The sequence below is a fragment of the Heptranchias perlo genome, chromosome 5, assembly GCF_035084215.1.
Source record: "Heptranchias perlo isolate sHepPer1 chromosome 5, sHepPer1.hap1, whole genome shotgun sequence".
Taxonomy (NCBI): Eukaryota; Metazoa; Chordata; class Chondrichthyes; order Hexanchiformes; family Hexanchidae; genus Heptranchias; species Heptranchias perlo.
In genome coordinates, this window is record NC_090329.1 from 39,468,911 (window position 1) to 39,485,878 (window position 16,968).

Genomic DNA, 16,968 nt, shown 5'->3' on the forward strand with positions numbered 1-16,968 from the left:
CCTTTCTTAAATAGCGGAATGACATGTGCAATTTTCCAATCTAAAGCAATGGTTCCTGAATCGAGAGAACCCCTCAGCCAAATTCTGTTACTCCAGGGTTATCCTTTTGTCATGTGACATGGTTGACCACAGTGTTCTGTTCCACAGCTTCTCCTGTTATCCTGCTCCATGGGACTGCTCTTGCGTGGTTCTACTTCTACCTCTCTCAATGCAGCTAAGGCATCTCCAGTAATGGAATCTGTTCCATCCTCTGCATCATCACCTTCGAAGTTCCCTAAGTATCCATTACTGCCCCTTTTCTTTTCTTCATCCACGTGGTGCCCCTTGGTGATATCATCTGTGAGTACAGGGTTAGATTCTAATGTTGATGACACTCGGCTCTTCCTCACCACAATTTTCCTTCATCTCATGACCACTCTGTGTTGTCAGATTGCCTGTCTGATATTAAATCAAGGATGAGACAAAACGTGCTCCAACTGAACATCAAGAAAACCAGAGCCATTGTTTTTTAGCTCCTGCCATAAACCTTGCTCGACTCCACTGAGTCCCTCCCCCCCCCCCCCCTCCACGTAACCTGTTCTGGACTAAGTCCCACTCACCCACCATCCTTGGTATTGTTGATTTACACTGGTCCCAGTCCCTCAATGCATTGAGTTTAAAATCTTTGCACTCATCTTCAACTCCCTCCATGGCCTCACCCCACCCTATCTCCACAATCCTTACGGCCTTGCACCCTATCGCATCCTTCAGTCCTCCAGTTGTGCTCTTTTGAACACCCCCTTCTCTTTCCATGCCACTATGGCAGAGACTTCAGCTGCTACAGCTCTTCTATCTAAAACTCCCTCCTGAAATCCCTCCAGCTGTTCTCTCTCCACCTTTAAAAGCCTTCTAAAACCCATGATTTTGATCAAGCTTCCAGTCACAATAGCTTAACAAACATTCCTTTTTTTCTCCTCTTATAAAGGACTTTGGGTGTTTTTTCTGCATTAAAGGCACTCTATAAATGCAAGTTGTTGATTACTTTTATTTACCCTCCCATCCCTCCCATGTAGGAACAGGAGTAGGCCATTCAGCCCCGTTAAGCTTGTTCTGCCATTTAATTAGATCATGGCCGATCTGTACCTCAACTCTATTTACCTGCCTTTGACCCATATCCCTTAATACCCTTATCTAATAAAAATCTGATGATCTCAGTCTTGAAAATTTCAATTGACCCACCTTCCACAGCCTTTTGGGGAGATAATTCCAGTTTTTTTCCATCCTTTGTGTGAAAAAGTGCTTCCTGATTTCACTCCTAAATGGCCTAGCTCTAATTTTAAGATTTGTCCCCTTGTTCTGGATTCCCCCACTAGAGGAAATAGCTTCTCTGTGTCTACTCTATCGAATCCTTTTGTCATTTTAAACACCTTGATCAAAACACCCCTCAACCTTCTAAACTCAAGGGAAAACAACCCAAGTTTATGCAACTGTCCTCATAATTTAACCTTTTAAGTCCCAGTATAATTTTGGTAAATTTGCGCTGTATTCCCTCTAAGGCCAATATATCCTTCCTGAGGTGCCGTGCCCAGAGCTGAACACAATACTCCAGATGGGGTCTGACCAAGCTTTATTTGTTTGTCATCTCTTTCAAATGCTACTTCTGTCTTCCTTTGAACCATTCAATCGATAATTTGCTGTGTTTTGTTTTGATTTTTCTTCCCTTTATTGTGCTTTGTGGAGCATTTTAAGGTACGTTCTGCCTTCTCAACACAACTGCCTTGCTTTATTTTTGCAGTCCCAGACCAGCAATATTGATCCACTTTCAACTTCCCTGGGCATAGAATCTAGTTCTGTAAATGTCCACTTTGTATTCTTGATGCATCCTCTATCTATTTTATTGATGCTATTTGGTCATTCTACCTCTTAACTTTCCTCTATTGATCCTTCTCAATACACTGTCCTACACACACGTCCTCATTTGTGCTTCCTCACTGTATTGAAATAAAGACTGTAAATTATTCTTTCTCGACCTCAAAAATGTGGAATGTTTTGCCTCCTTTTAATGCTTCCTTCCTCCTACAATCTGCAGGTTTTCAAAGCCCATGCTTGGTGTTACTTAATCGGTGCTACTTGCTTTATCTCGTCTCCTCTCCTTTTCAATCTTGGTGGCCCTGCACTTAAGAGTCTGTGACTTTTGTGATCATATTGCCATTTAAAATCTGAAAGTATTAAAGTGGCATAAGAATGGATCAGAATTTTTGAAATATTATTAAAAGGTTTATATCGATATGCTTTCATTCTGTTGCTAGCATCCTGGTGAATATGGATGATAATATTGTGAAGCATTATTCTAATGAAGACACGTTCCAGCTAAACATCGAAGAAATTGCAGGATCCTACAAGCTTACCCTTGCTGAGATATGAAGAAAATTGACTAGTAGTTATGATTTTATAGCTCGTTGTCAGTCTTGTGCATTTATTGGCCAGGCTAATGCAACACACAAAATGTGAGAACAGAGGAATAAAAGAAAAAAAGACAGTGTGAGAACATAATATGATATATACCACACACACTGTACTAGTCAATACTGACATCCAAAGTGAAAGTGTGTAATATCCTAGCATGTGTCATGGTAATCATAAACACTTACGGTAAGACGTCACAATAAAGTAACAGCCAATTGCTCCCATGCTATGATCCTTGGGCTTCCACCAATACTTTTTCCAATCTTTTTGTGTTCATTCCCCTGAGCTCCTCAATGAAATTCCTCATCACTGTGACATCAACATTGATATAAACACACAACATCAAGAACAAAATGCATAATGTATGACAACATATTTTAACCAAAGAAAAATTGCAATTAAAAAAATCATGCCCTTACTGGTCTTGTATATATTATATATAGAATAAAAAGTGCATAGCAGTGTCTTTCAAAGCTGTAACGCAACTTGGGGTTCAGGTGATAGCAGTTGAACTCTTTAATGTGTTGCAGCCTTGTTATAGATGCCTCAATAACTGTATCCTATATTTTTATTATGGAAGGTAAATACTGTTTTGTCTCAATTCATATCTTGTCTAAATTTCAGATTTTAGTAATTTAAAAGTTATCTTTTTATAACTTAAAAATGTCAACTGCAGGAATTAACATTTGAGACAGAGCACTTGAAGAATGTTCTTTGTGACATTTTCACACAAATGGTGGTAAGACTCCTTTGTATAGGTGTTGGACTGCCTTAACTACAGGAAAATGCAGTGAATGGCTAAAGAAGCCATAGAATTAAAGCCATGTGTTTTGTGTGTATTAAGTGCAATATATTATCACAGAAATATGTAACTTTGTACTACCTTTTATCATTGTCATTCATAAAAAAAAAAGGTTTACTAAGGATGAGGGTATGGGTCTTTAAGTTTTACAGATAAACTGTATTGTTTAATTTTATTTTTTAAAAATAAAACCTCAACTGTATTTCTAAATGTTTACGATGCAACAATTTTTTTTAGAAAAACAGTTAAGGCAAATTTAAAACTGTTTTGGGTTTCCTGGGAAAATATAAAGGGTTATTAAACCTGCAGTTTTCTTTTCCAGTAATCTGCCAATTTGAGGCCAGGTTAGTATTTTTTAAAACAAATAGCCAGCTGTGACTGTGCACTCGTCCTGATAGAGACTATCAATAAATAGGTCACTGCAATCATAATTAGAAAATTATTGCCATAATGTAGTAATTATAGACATTTGAACATTAATTTTGTTATAAATTCCAGTATAGGCCGTAAACTGCATTAGAATTAGGATTAGGACGTTTTACAGCATCCTAATGGTATGAAGGACTCTTCATTGTTCTTCTAAAATGAAACATGCACTGAGAAATTACTTTATATGTTAACCTGTGGCAGATGATTTGATTTTGAATCTCAGAACCAATAATTTCAATAACTACCAATATTTTCAAAACTTGCTAATATATTTTTATGGCACATCTTTTTATCACCACATTGTAAATTTGTTGTGTCTATGTTACTAGCGCAGCTGCACATCCGAATATGATGGCTGAGATGTCCAAACATCCGCCCCAGTCTGTTTTCAGGACACTGCTAAATGTCTGTTATCTCAATCTGAGTTTTTATTGAATAGTTTAAAAAAAAATTTAAATCCCGAGCCAGGCATCACCCATAAGTGAAAGAATTACACCCAGTAGCTTCTTTGTACGGGGCCACGTAATCTTTTTTTCTACGGGGGCCCAAGCCAGATCCCAGCCTGGACACCCAAGTGGAGCCCACAACCGATATTTGGCGGCTGATACTGCCGCTGATGATCCACCCGCCGACTGAAAGGCTGGGGATGCAGAAAGTCCCGGCAATCCCCCCCCCCCCCCCGCCCCTCCCATGCCCACTGGCCTTGTAAAGGATGGGCAGAGACTTTGTCAGTTATACGGTTCCACAAAATCTCCGATGTAAATCCAGGACCTGGTGTATCTGAGTCCCAGCCTAATTTGTGGGCCTTCCATCCACTCTGTCACAATTATGGCAAAAGTGTGCCTGAAGTGGCGCAGATTTTAGGCCCCCGGTGGTCCCAAGTTTGATCCGTGGTCTGTGCCGAGTTAGCTGACCTCAGTCACAATGAGGGGCATTATAATTGGACGCAGTCCCCATAGCTAAGGAAGGGAGAAGAATCAGCCAGAGTTGCCACTTCTGATTGCTATACAGCGCCCCCTGCTGGGAAGTGCATGTCCGAACATCAGGTGAGAAGAGGCTATGGCTTGACTGTGATGGTTCCCATAGTTGAATATCACACTGGCATTCATTACCTGGGCTCATACATGAAGGGTGGCCACTTGGTCAAAGTACCAGATACAAGATACTGGTATTCATGGGACTGTATCCAATATTAGCATTTTTTGAAGAGGAGAACATTGGATGGAAAAAGTTTATTTGCTAAAACATGTTTGTGCAACATTTTGACAGAACAAATAAGATGTCCAAACATCCGCCCCAGTCTGTTTTCAGGACACTGATAAATGTCTGTTATCTCAATCTGAGTTTTTATTGAATAGTTGTAAAAAAAATTTAAATCCCGAGCCAGGCATCACCCATTGCACCATATAGTGTGGAACTGGGACTTACGGACCATGGGGGCAGGAGAGTGATATGATAGTGCTGCCTGTAGCCTGTGCCAAAGGTGTTTGTTTTAAAGCTGTACAATTGTTAGAACAACAAGTTATTCTTAATCAAACCTCATCTTTTTGACCATAGCAGAAGGATAGTGAAATATTTTGACAAAATAATTCCCCTTCTTGCAAATGCTTTTGTCAGCACTCTATTGCAGAAAATTAACAAAAAAAGACACTTTTTGACATTCTTCAATAAGTAAATCAAACAAAAGGATACAAAACCTTGAAAATTCAATTTATTCAGCAAATGAAAACATTAAAAAGATCAATGTCTAGTAAATAAGGGCCTGGCCATTAAGGAAAAGAACTATTGCAGTTTTATACAATTAAATAAGAAAGAAATACATACATCTCTATATGTATATATCTGGTAAGAGGTCATGCTACAACTGAGTATCATTACACCTTCCAGACATCCTATAATTATTATCCAAATTTTTTTAGAAGGAAATGGAATCCGGCTTATTTGCAACTGTTTTTATTATATTATTGAAAGTGTTTTTCTGATATGCATTTGAAAAGATGTATTCAAGCTTTATTGTACACCAAAGGGAATAAATTTTATATGGACATTTCTACACTGAGTCACTCAGATATTGATTGTTTTTATACCATGTAAAAGCCTAAAGAAATAGTAAACTGTGGAAGATCTTATGATTTCAAACAAGACATATCTCTGATCCATCAACATTGTTATTATTACAGCTTTGTGCTGACAGAATGCAATATTCACTTTGTATCAATGCAAAAGCTGCAGTGTAACATCTTGGGAGGAACCAGTAAGAAAAGAAAAGGAAAATAATTTACAATCCATTCTCAAGGCAATGCCTTCAAAGAGAGTTAAGATTGTAAGACATTTTGGGGGCAGATTTTCCTCTTTTGTGCTTGGTCATAAATAATCCTGGGCAGAATGCAAGTTGGAAATCAGTTGGAGAGGATCCCATGCTGTATGGCACCCATGGCTTGTAAATAACTAAGCCACATCACTAAAACAGACTATCTGGTCATTATCACATTGCTGTTTGTGGGACCTTGCTGTGCGCAAATTAGCTGCCGCATTTCCCACATTACAACAGTGACTTCACTTCAAAAGTACTTCATTGGCTATAAAGCGCTTTGGGACGACCTGAGGTTGTGAAAGGTGCTGTATAAGTGGAAGTCTTTCTTTGTGGTATGTAAATGGGGTTCACACCACACTTCTGGCAAAGTTATGGCGGCAGAGCAGGAGCAGCTCTGAGGAAATTCCCAGCCATAGGGTTTCAAATACATAAGTCCCTGAAAGTGTAAGTGCAGGTAAGTAAAGACCAACAGCATTTTGGGTTTTATAAAGAGGGGTACAAGAGTAGAGAAGTGATAAATTTGTACAAGGCAATTGTCAGGCCATAGTCACAATACAGTGTGCAGTTTTGGGTGCCCCATTATAGAAAGGATATTAAAGCCATAAAGAATATACAGTGTAGATTCACCAGGATGAAGCCAGGGATGAGAAACTATAGTTATAAGGAGAGACTTGAGACACTGGGATTATTTCCACTGGACCAGAGAAGGCTAAAAGGAGATAAGAGGTTTAAAAAATGATGACAGGTTCTGATAGGTTGAATACGGAAAGCTTATATCATCTGGTTGGTGGCCAATGTTGAGGGATAATCAAATTAAAGTAGTCACTAAGGGAGGGAGGAGGGAGGATAGAAGAAATTTCTTTATGCAGAAGGTCGTTAGAACCTGGACTGCTTTGCCAAAGGGAGTAGTTGAGGTGACGATCCGGATTCTTTCCCCTCAGTCTGGTTCAGTAATAACTGAAGTCGAATACATTTTAAAGTCCAACACATCTTTAATAGCAGGGTTCTTAGTCTGCAGCATTGATTTGGACTCCTGATAGAGTCCCTCTATGCTGGCAGAGCAAGAACCAAAACATACAGAAATCCACACGTTTTTATACAGATGAATAGGGTTGGAACATACTTAACGAGGGTCAACACCAATCATAAGCCGGGCATAGGTTGCCATGCGAGGTTACATTATTTCTGGCGAATCATAAATAATCATGTGCTGATCATGCTGCTGTTAGACATCAAAGGGGATAACTTCCTCACTTTCCAACTTGGAATGTTCTTCCCTGTTCCTTCTGTTCCTTATCTCCCAACCTGGAATGTCTTTCAACTTTGGCTAAGCTCGTTACCTATATTGATCTGCCATAAACATGGAGACATTCAGACCAGTCCTTGACTCACATCAAAGACCTATCATTGATAAGACAATGCAGGCCTGCTGACTAAGCAAACATATGGCCCAGCAGGAGGGCCAGGCCACTTGTATCAATCTCAGTTACTAACTAATTAACCCTTTCTAACCATTTTGCATTCTGCTTCTTTGCCACGTAGGCATCTTAATATTTTACCGAAAACTGACCACGTAGGGATTCTCAGAGGCAGAGACCATTGTATCTTTTTAGGGAAAATTAGATAAATATTTGAAGCAGAGGAAGATGCAGGGCTATGGGGAGAGAGTGAGGTAGTGGGATTAGTTTTGGATTCCTCCAGCAAATAGATGGCACGGACATGATGGGCCAAATGACTTCCTTCCGTGCTGTAAGCGTCTATGGTTCTTGGAAAATTGTGGTTTGTACCCTACCGTCCATTCTTGGTGGTGTCCTAGGGTTGGCAAATCTCATTGGACGTATTCCTGGAGGTTTGATTACGTGACTTCTGATCATGTGACATCTGGTCGCGTGCTGTCTAATCACATTACACTTGCCCGCAGTTTGCAAATGTTATTGTAAATGTTGGGTCTTCTGTAGTTGAGTGTCTTTGCTCATAGTTTTGTGCCAGCAGTTGTCACGTGAGACGTTCTGAGAACCAGGAAGCCGTCTGCGAACAGACGAAGAAAGTGCACAGACGCAAACCACAGGTATGAAACTCCAAAGTAATGAGGTCCTGGAAAGAATTAGTTAGAGTGGGAGATGTGGAGACCAGGCTTGCTTTCAGCACAGGGAGGAAGTAAGCAGAAGGATGTCTGGAATTCAGAAGGAAGAAGAAAGTTAACACGGCTATAATCATATTGATGCAATCAGAAGACAGGAAAGGATGTAATGGGGAATGGGAGGTCAGAGGGGAGACAGAGACCTTTTTGTTGTATCGAGTCTGCTAGAATGTCAGAGGTGTTGGCATTGGTAGAAACGAGAATTGTTGATTGTTTGGTGTGAAGGGAGATGGCGAGGTCTGGCGGGCGGGGGCGGTTGGGAGTGGGGACAGCTTCAGCAATGTAGGCGACGCGAGCGGTGGTTTATGAGTTTCGGACCATTTAGAGTTTATATCGTTGGCAAGAAGGGGGTTAGATATAATGTCACTCCCTGGTTTTCAGACAGAGAGAAGTTTTGGTCATGTGTTAATTGTGGATAGTGTTCCTTCCCACATCTAACTGAACTCCCTCCCTGTCAGTGAAGAGCTTTCTGATACCAAAAACAGTGAGGCCGCAATGGTGGTGCCAAATACCCACAATGCCCCGTGCTGTTGAAAGCACCCTATTGGGTGAGTGGAGTGGCCGCGCGTGCACAGACACACTCCGGGCTGGTCATGGGAGCGGCTGCACCGAGTCAGGGAGGAGCCGGGAGAGAACAAACTGTGTCGTTCCAGATACAGCAGCGGCCGTCACCAGTGAGTTTGCAGGTTCTTCTCCCGGGTTGCTCCTGGCAGTATCCGGGAGATCAGTCCTTAATTCCGGGAGACTCCTGGGCAATCCGGGATGGACCTTAACCGTCATCTAGGTCTCTCAGTAAAAAGAAAAGTGCCATGTTTGTCCTTCTTCCAAGATGAGTTTGAGTTTTATTCCTTTTCTGCTACTCACTATTGAATTATTCCAATTACATATTCCCATGTTTGAGTCCAATATGTTTGTGTTTCCCTGGCATTATTTTTCTTTTGATAAGTTGCTGCCAGCTGTTGTATATGTTGGAACTATGACTGTAGTCAAAGGTCAGTGCCTATCAAGGTCAGTGTGACCTGTTTACAATTTTGGTGGCAATTTGTCAAAATGATACTTCTGGTAAAAATGGAGTCAATTATGAACCACCTCTTTATTTTACACTCATTCCTGTCTTTCATCTGTTGACACCACAGTGTTTTATAAGCTGAGTAACTAATGAGTCCGCAGACTTACTACCTAAGCTACATTGATAATAGTGATTCTTATAAGTAATTGCATATCTGGTGCAATAAAAATGAAGATGAAAATTTACCCGTTGATTGACACAGTTTAGAAGAAACCACTGGGTATGTTCAGTAGAAATCGCAGTTAGATGAATGGAATATTGCTAAAATATGAGACACTCCATACATTTGTGAAATGCAGGTTTTATTGTAGGAGTGAGGGACACCAAAATCACTAGTGAATTCTAAAGAAGTTATTGGGGCCGATTTTGACTTCCATCGGATTTCAGGCAGGTTGCGGGTGGGGTGTTATCAGTGCGAGAGCTGAAACCATTTTGATGGTCGGGCTGTATTTGAATCTTATTGGCGAGCTGCCCAAACATTTTCCACAATGGTGGGCAGCTTACCGAATTGGATGATGGGATTTCAGGCAGGGCTAGTGCCTATTTAAAGAGTGCTTGAAGCTCTTAAAGTGAGGTGTAATTTTACTCGGCTGAAGTTGTTGTGGTGATTCAGAGATTTGAGGTGTGAGACGACTCATTCAAGAGTTCCAAGGTTCAGTGATACAGCAGTGGAGGTTTTAGTGGAGAAGCTGAGGGCCCACAGACAGATCCTCTTCCCCTCCGATGGCAGGAGGGTGCCCAGGCAGACGCTGCAACAGGCTTGGTGGGAGATGGCAGAGAATATGAATGCCAGCAGCATCATCCCCAGTACATGGGTGCAGTGAACAAAAAGTTCAGCAACCTGACCCGGACATCAAAGGTGAGAATGATGTCTTGCTATCTCCATTTTTCATGTTATGCCTTACCACAGTACTCCCCACCACTCTTCCACACACCCCCCCCCCCCCACCTACCTCTAGATGGAGGAGAAAGCCGAGCACATAATTGGAGCAGGCAGCTCGCAAAGCACTGACGCTGATGAGCTGGAGGCCACGTACAGCAGGCTATCTAGTAACATAGAATGGTTACAGCACAGAAGGAGGACGTTCGGCCCATCGAGTCTGTGCCGGCTCTCTGCAAGAGCAATACAGCCAGTCCCGCTCCCCTGCCCTTTCCCCGTAGCCCTGCAATTTTTTTCCCTTCAAGTACTTATCCAGTTCCCTTTTGATGGCCATTATTGAATCTGCCTCCACCACCGCCACCCCCCCAGGCAGTGCATTCCAGATCTTAACCACTCACTGTGTAAAAAAGTTTTTCCTCATATCACCTTTGGTTCTTTTGCCAATCACCTTAAATCTGTACTCTGGTTCTTGACCCTTCCACCAATGGGAACAGTTTCTCTCTATCTACTCTGTCCAGACCCTTCATGATTTTGAATACCTCTATCAAATCTCCGTGCAACCTTCTCTGCTCTAAGGAGGACAACCCCAGCCTCTCCAGTCTAGCCACATAACTGAAGTCCCTCATCCCTAGAACCATTCTAGTAAATCTTTTCTGCACCCTCTCTAAGGCCTTCACATCCTTCCCAAAGTGCAGTGCCCAGAATTGGACACAATACTCCAGTTGTGGCCAAACCAGTGATTTATAAAGGTTCAACATAACTTCCTGTTTCTCTTTCTTCAAGCAGTCACACATACAGGCAGCGTAGCAACCTGGGGCTGCACTGCACTGCCACTCATATGTTACCATAGGTGTCGGCTGTGCCTCAGTGGTGGGACTTTCGGTTCTGAGTCAGAAAGTCGTGGTTTCAAGTCCCACTCCAGAGACTTGAGCACATAATCTATGCTGACACTTCAGTGCAGCACTGAGGGAGTGCTGCACTATCGAAGGTGGTGTCTTTCGGATGAGATTTTAAACCGAGGCCCCGTCTGACTTCTCAGGTGGACACAAAGCATCCTGTAGTATTATTTGAAGAAGAGCAGGGAAATTCTCCTGGTGTCCTGACCAAGAAGCAAAACAAATAATCTGGTCATTTATTTCATTATTGTTTGTGGGACCTTGCTATGTGCAAATTGGGCTGCCACATTTCCTACATTACTTCAACAGTACTTCATTGACTATACAGCACTTTGGCATGTCCTGAGGTCATGAGAGGTACCATACAAATGGAAGTTCTTTCTTTCTTTCTTTACTGCCAAATCTTCCTGTTTTTGTGCTGAGCCTTGTTCCTCTCCCCTTTTCTAGGTCCATCCAAGACTGCAGCAGAAGACTTGGAAGGGGACAACCCTCCAGAAGAAGCACCAGCACTCATTCATCCCAACCAAGCACTGACACTCAATCCATCCCAACCAAGCACTAACACTCATTCATCCCAACCAAGCACTAACACTCATTCCCTCCCAACCAAGCACTAACACTCATTCCCTCCCAACCAAACACTAACACTCATTCCATCCCAACCAAGCACTAACACTCATTCATCCCAACCAAGCACTAACACTCATTCCCTCCCAACCAAGCACTAACACTCATTCCCTCCCAACCAAACACTAACACTCATTCCCTCCAACCAAGCACTAACACTCATTCCCTCCCAACCAAACACTAACACTCATTCCCTCCAACCAAGCACTAACACTCATTCCCTCCCAACCAAGCACTAACACTCATTCCCTCCCAACCAAGCACTAACACTCATTCCCTCCAACCAAGCACTAACACTCATTCCCTCCCAACCAAGCACTAACACTCATTCCCTCCCAACCAAACACTAACACTCATTCCCTCCAACCAAGCACTAACACTCATTCCCTCCAACCAAGCACTAACACTCATTCCCTCCAACCAAACACTAACACTCATTCCCTCCCAACCAAACACTAACACTCATTCCCTCCCAACCAAGCACTAACACTCATTCCATCCCAACCAAGCACTAACACTCATTCCATCCCAACCAAGCACTGACACTCATTCCATCCCAACCAAGCACTAACACTCATTCCCTCCCAACCAAACACTAACACTCATTCCATCCCAACCAAGCACTGACACTCATTCCATCCCAACCAAGCACGAACACTCATTCCATCCCAACCAAGCACTGACACTCATTCCATCCCAACCAAGCACTAACACTCATTCCATCCCAACCAAGCACCAGCACATAAATCGGCACCCCGGGTGGGAAAGACAGTGGTCCTGATATTAGAGTGGAGGCGAGATGGCAGCGGAGAGGGGGGCGGGGTGGGGTGATTGGGTTTGCCGTCCAACAGCTGCGCAGCAGGCGGAATGCACACCCGCATCACAGGCTGTCAGCTGGAGGAGCTCTATTTAAAGGGGCAGTTATCCAATGGCTTCTCCTGGAGAAAACACCCACACACCACAATGGAGCAGCCCAGGGGCAAGGCTGCTCCAAGATTCAATGATGCCTCACTCCAGATGCTACTGGACGGGGTGAGGAGGAGAAGGGATCTCTTTTACCTGGCGGATGGGAGGAAGTGGCCTGCCTCAGCCACCAAGAAGGCCTGGCTGAAGGTGGCAGAAAAGGTCACCAGCAGCAGCAACATCTCCCGCAACTGGATTTTAAAAAAATTTGTTCATGGGATTGGGCGTCGCTGGCAATGCTGGCATTTATTGCCCATCCCTAATTGCCCTTGAGAAGGTGGTGGTGGTGAGCCGTCTTCTTGAACCTCTGCAGTCCATGTGGTGAAGGTTCTCCCACTGTGCTGTTAGGTAGGGAGTTCCAGGATTTTGACCCAGCGACGATGAAGGAACGGCGATATATTTCCAAGTTGGGATGGTGTGTGACTTGGAGGGGAATGTGCAGGTGGTGTTGTTCCCATGCGCCTGCTGCTCTTGTCCTTCTAGGTGGTAGAGGTCGTGGGTTTGGGAGGTGCTGTCGAAGAAGCCTTGGCGAATTGCTGCAGTGCATCCTGTGGATGGTACATACCACAGCCACTGTGCGCTGGTGGTGAAGGGAGTGAATGTTTAGGGTGGTGGATGGGGTGCCAATCAAGCGGGCTGCTTTGTCCTGGATGGTGTCAAGCTTCTTGAGTGTTGTTGGAGCTGCACTCATCAAGGCAAGTGGAGAGTATTCCATCACACTCCTGACTTGTGCCTTGTAGATGGTGGAAAGGCTTTGGGGAGTCAGGAGGTGAGTCACTCACTGCAGAATACCCAGCCTCTGACCTGCTCTTGTAGCCACAGTATTTATATGGCTGGACCAGTTAAGTTTCTGGTCAATGGTGACCCCCCAGGATGTTGATGGTGGGGGATTCGACGATGGTAATGTCATTCAATGTCAAGGGGAGGTGGTTAGACTCTCTTGTTGGAGATGGTCATTGCCTGGCACTTGTCTGGTGCGAATGTTACTTGCCACTTATCAGCCCAAGCCTGGATGTTGTCCAGGTCTTGCTGCATGCGGGCTCGGACTGCTTCATTATCTGAGGAGTTGCGAATGGAACTAAACACTGTGCAATCATCAGCGAACATCCCCATTTCTGACCTTATGATGGAGGGAAGGTCATTGATGAAGCAGCTGAAGATGGTTGGGCCGAGGACACTGCCTTGAGGAACTCCTGCAGCAATGTCCTAGGGCTGAGATGATTGGCCTCCAACAACCACTACCATCTTCCTTTGTGCTAGGTATGACTCTAGGCTCTGGAGAGTTTTCCCCCTGATTCCCATTGACTTCAATTTTACTAGGGCTCCTTGATGCCACACTCGGTCAAATGCTGCCTTGATGTCAAGGGCAGTCACTCTCACCTCACCTTTGGAATTCAGCTCTTTTGTCCATGTTTGGACTAACGCTGTAATGAGGTCTGGAGCCGAGTGATCCTGGCAGAACCCAAACTGAGCATCAGTGACCAGGTTATTGGTGAGTAAGTGCTGCTTGATAGCACTGTCGACGACACCTTCCATCACTTTGCAGATGATTGAGAGTAGACTGATGGGGCGGTAATTGGCCGGATTGGATTTGTCCTGCTTTTTGTGGACAGGACATACCTGGGCAATTCTCCACATTGTCGGGTAGATGCCAGTGTTGTAGCTGTACTGGAACAGCTTGGCTAGAGGCGCAGCTAGTTCTGGAGCACAAGTCTTCAGCACTACAGCCAGGATGTTGTTGGGGCCGATAGCCTTTGCTGTATCCAGTGCACTCAGCCGTTTCTTGATATCACGTGGAGTGAATCGAATTGGCTGAAGACTGGCTTCTTTGATGGTGGGGATATCTGGAGGAGGCCGAGATGGATCATCCACTCGGCACTTCTGGCTGAAGATGGTTGCAAACGCTTCCGCCTTGTCTTTTGCACTCATGTGCTGGACTCCGCCATCATTGAGGATGGGGATGTTTACAGAGCCTCCTCCTCCCGTTAGTTGTTTAATTGTCCACCACCATTCACGACTGGATGTGGCAGGACTGCTGAGCTTTGATCTGATCCGTTGGTTGTAGAATCGCTTAGCTCTGTCTATAGCATGTTGCTTCCACTGTTTAGTGTGCATGCAGTCCTGAGTTGTAGCTTCACCAGGTTGGCACCTCATTTTTAGGTACGCCTGGTGCTGCTCCTGGCATGCTCTTCTACACTCCTCATTGAACCAGGGTTGATCCCCTGGCTTGTTGCTAACAAGGTCAACCAAAGTGAGTGCACTTACTCATTCCCCTACGTTCCGTCTTCCATGTCACCACCCCACCCCCAACTCATTCTGCACTGCCAAGATTACTCTATCACATCACTCCTCACACCCATTTAAGGCTCAACCTCAACTTACCTGCACTTCCTTGCCACTTCCTCACCTCCCCATTGGTCATCCCACCACAACCACTCAACCCAATCTTCATGCAAAGTCATGGCTCTGTCTCATACTCATCCTCTGATGCATCTCTTTCACGGTCAGCCGCACTCAAACCAATGCATTCATCGGTTGGCCGCTTCACCGTCACTCACTAACGCGTCTGTACCTTCTCCCCTTATAGGAGAAGAGAGCTCAGAATGAACAGGAGAGGGCGAGAACCGGAGGGAGGCCGCAACAAATAGTCGTCCTCACAGACGCGGAGCAGGAGGCGCTGAAGCTGAGCCGCACCCTCGAGTGCCTGTCCGTCAGGGACGCCAAGACTGGCACCCCACAAACGTCTGGTGACAGAACTTTAACATTCAGTGCACACAACATGAATTGATATTAACAATGCTTGCCATCTTCAGCACCTCAGTACGCTCATCGCAACATGACAGATCTGTGATGATGCTTGATATTGCCTTCTATTCTCTTACAGGGCCTTCAGCGACCGTTGTGATGGCAGAGGGCGATTCCTCAGAGGACCTGCCGGCCTCTGGTACACACACCTCGGTGGATCCTAGTCCGGAGTTAGTTGAGTTGGCACCTGATGAGCTACCACACACGTGAGCACGAGCAGACACTGGTGGCAGGGGCAGCTGTGGAGAGTCCACGTCGGTGGGAGCACTCCTCTCCAGGCTCTGCTCAGCTGGACGCAGATGCTGAACCCTGGGGGCCATCCTTTAAAAGGAGAATGATCGAGGGGCAGCAGCACATTTGCGAGGTACTGGAACAGGTGCCATGCACACTCTCCACAATAGCCCAGACGATGGAGGAGTCCAACTCCTGCATGAGTGAAATGTGGCACAGATACGGGAGGGAATCTCTGAGATAGTGTCACAGGGACGTGAGGGCATCTCTGAGATAGTGTCACGGGTAAATGTGGGAATGTCTGCAATGGATGGAAGGCTAGCCTCCATGGAGCTTCAAGCACGGCTCACAAATGAGTCCATTCAGGCCCTGAGAACGGCCCTTCGGACTCACAGTGAACAACATTCTGCTGCCTTAAACAGGCAGGCAGATACTCTAGCACTGGTCTTACAAGGCTTCTCACATGTCCTCCAAACTGTTGTCCAGCAGAGTGGTAGGAGTGATGTGGGCCTGGCCCAGGAAAGGGATGATGGCGAAAGGGGACATGGAAGCGGGGACGCCACTCAAAGCGCTCCCACGTCTCACCCGTTGCCCCCCTCTCAACCAGTACCCGCAATGCTGCTTTCTCTCCAGGTGGTCGAGTCTGCCCCTGCACAGGTGCAGGTGGAGCAGTCTTTGGAGGGGCCCTCATGGGCACCGAAACCCAGAGGGCGTAGGCCCAAAGCATCTAATCAGTCAGGGCATGAACAAGAGCAACCTGCCACTACCTCTGCTGCAGCCACGGGGGAGGCACCACATAGAAGTAGTTGGAAGAGAAAGACGAAGGTTTTGTGAGCACGAAGGGTATGCACAAGGGTGTTTGACAGACTGTCATGTTTTTCATTTATATTTTCTTTTTGTTAAACTAACATTAAATATTATTGTCACCACTACTGCCATGTCTTGGCCATTCTTGACTGGCTTCTGTAATAGGGCCCTTTCATGAGGTTCACCATGAACGGCGACACTTGATGCCACCCATTGGGTCACTTTACAGTGGGTTTATGTGTAGTTGCAGGACTGTTTTGTGCAGGGAGGGGCTGGTGTGGGTGATGCTCTGTCCAGGTGATGAGGACTGGACTCTTCACAGTCTGATGTTAGGAGAACCGTTCACATATCAGTGACTCCCTGGCCTCTCGAGCAGCCAGGTGAACCGCTGTTCTGCCCATGGGTTCCTCCTGCTCCTTCTCCTCCTCTTCAATGTGGGTGGCAGATGTGAATGGGGCCTCCTCAAGCGGCACCCCTCTCTGTTGTGCCATTTTGTGCAGGGCACAACATACGACTATAATGCGTCCCACTCTATCTGACGCGTATTGAAGCACTCCCCC

General features: G+C 45.0%; 1 protein-coding gene across 1 annotated transcript in view; it reads left to right on the plus strand.

Annotated features, from left to right (window-relative positions):
* Positions 1-5,726, plus strand: part of grhl1 (grainyhead-like transcription factor 1) — a 104,290-nt gene extending 98,564 nt beyond the window's left edge. Inside the window, exon 17 of the mRNA XM_067984261.1 lies at positions 2,289-5,726. Within this exon, the coding sequence (XP_067840362.1) occupies positions 2,289-2,403 (115 nt within the window). The 3' untranslated portion in view covers positions 2,404-5,726. The remainder of the gene's footprint in view (positions 1-2,288) is intronic.
* The last annotated feature ends 11,242 nt before the right edge of the window (positions 5,727-16,968 follow it).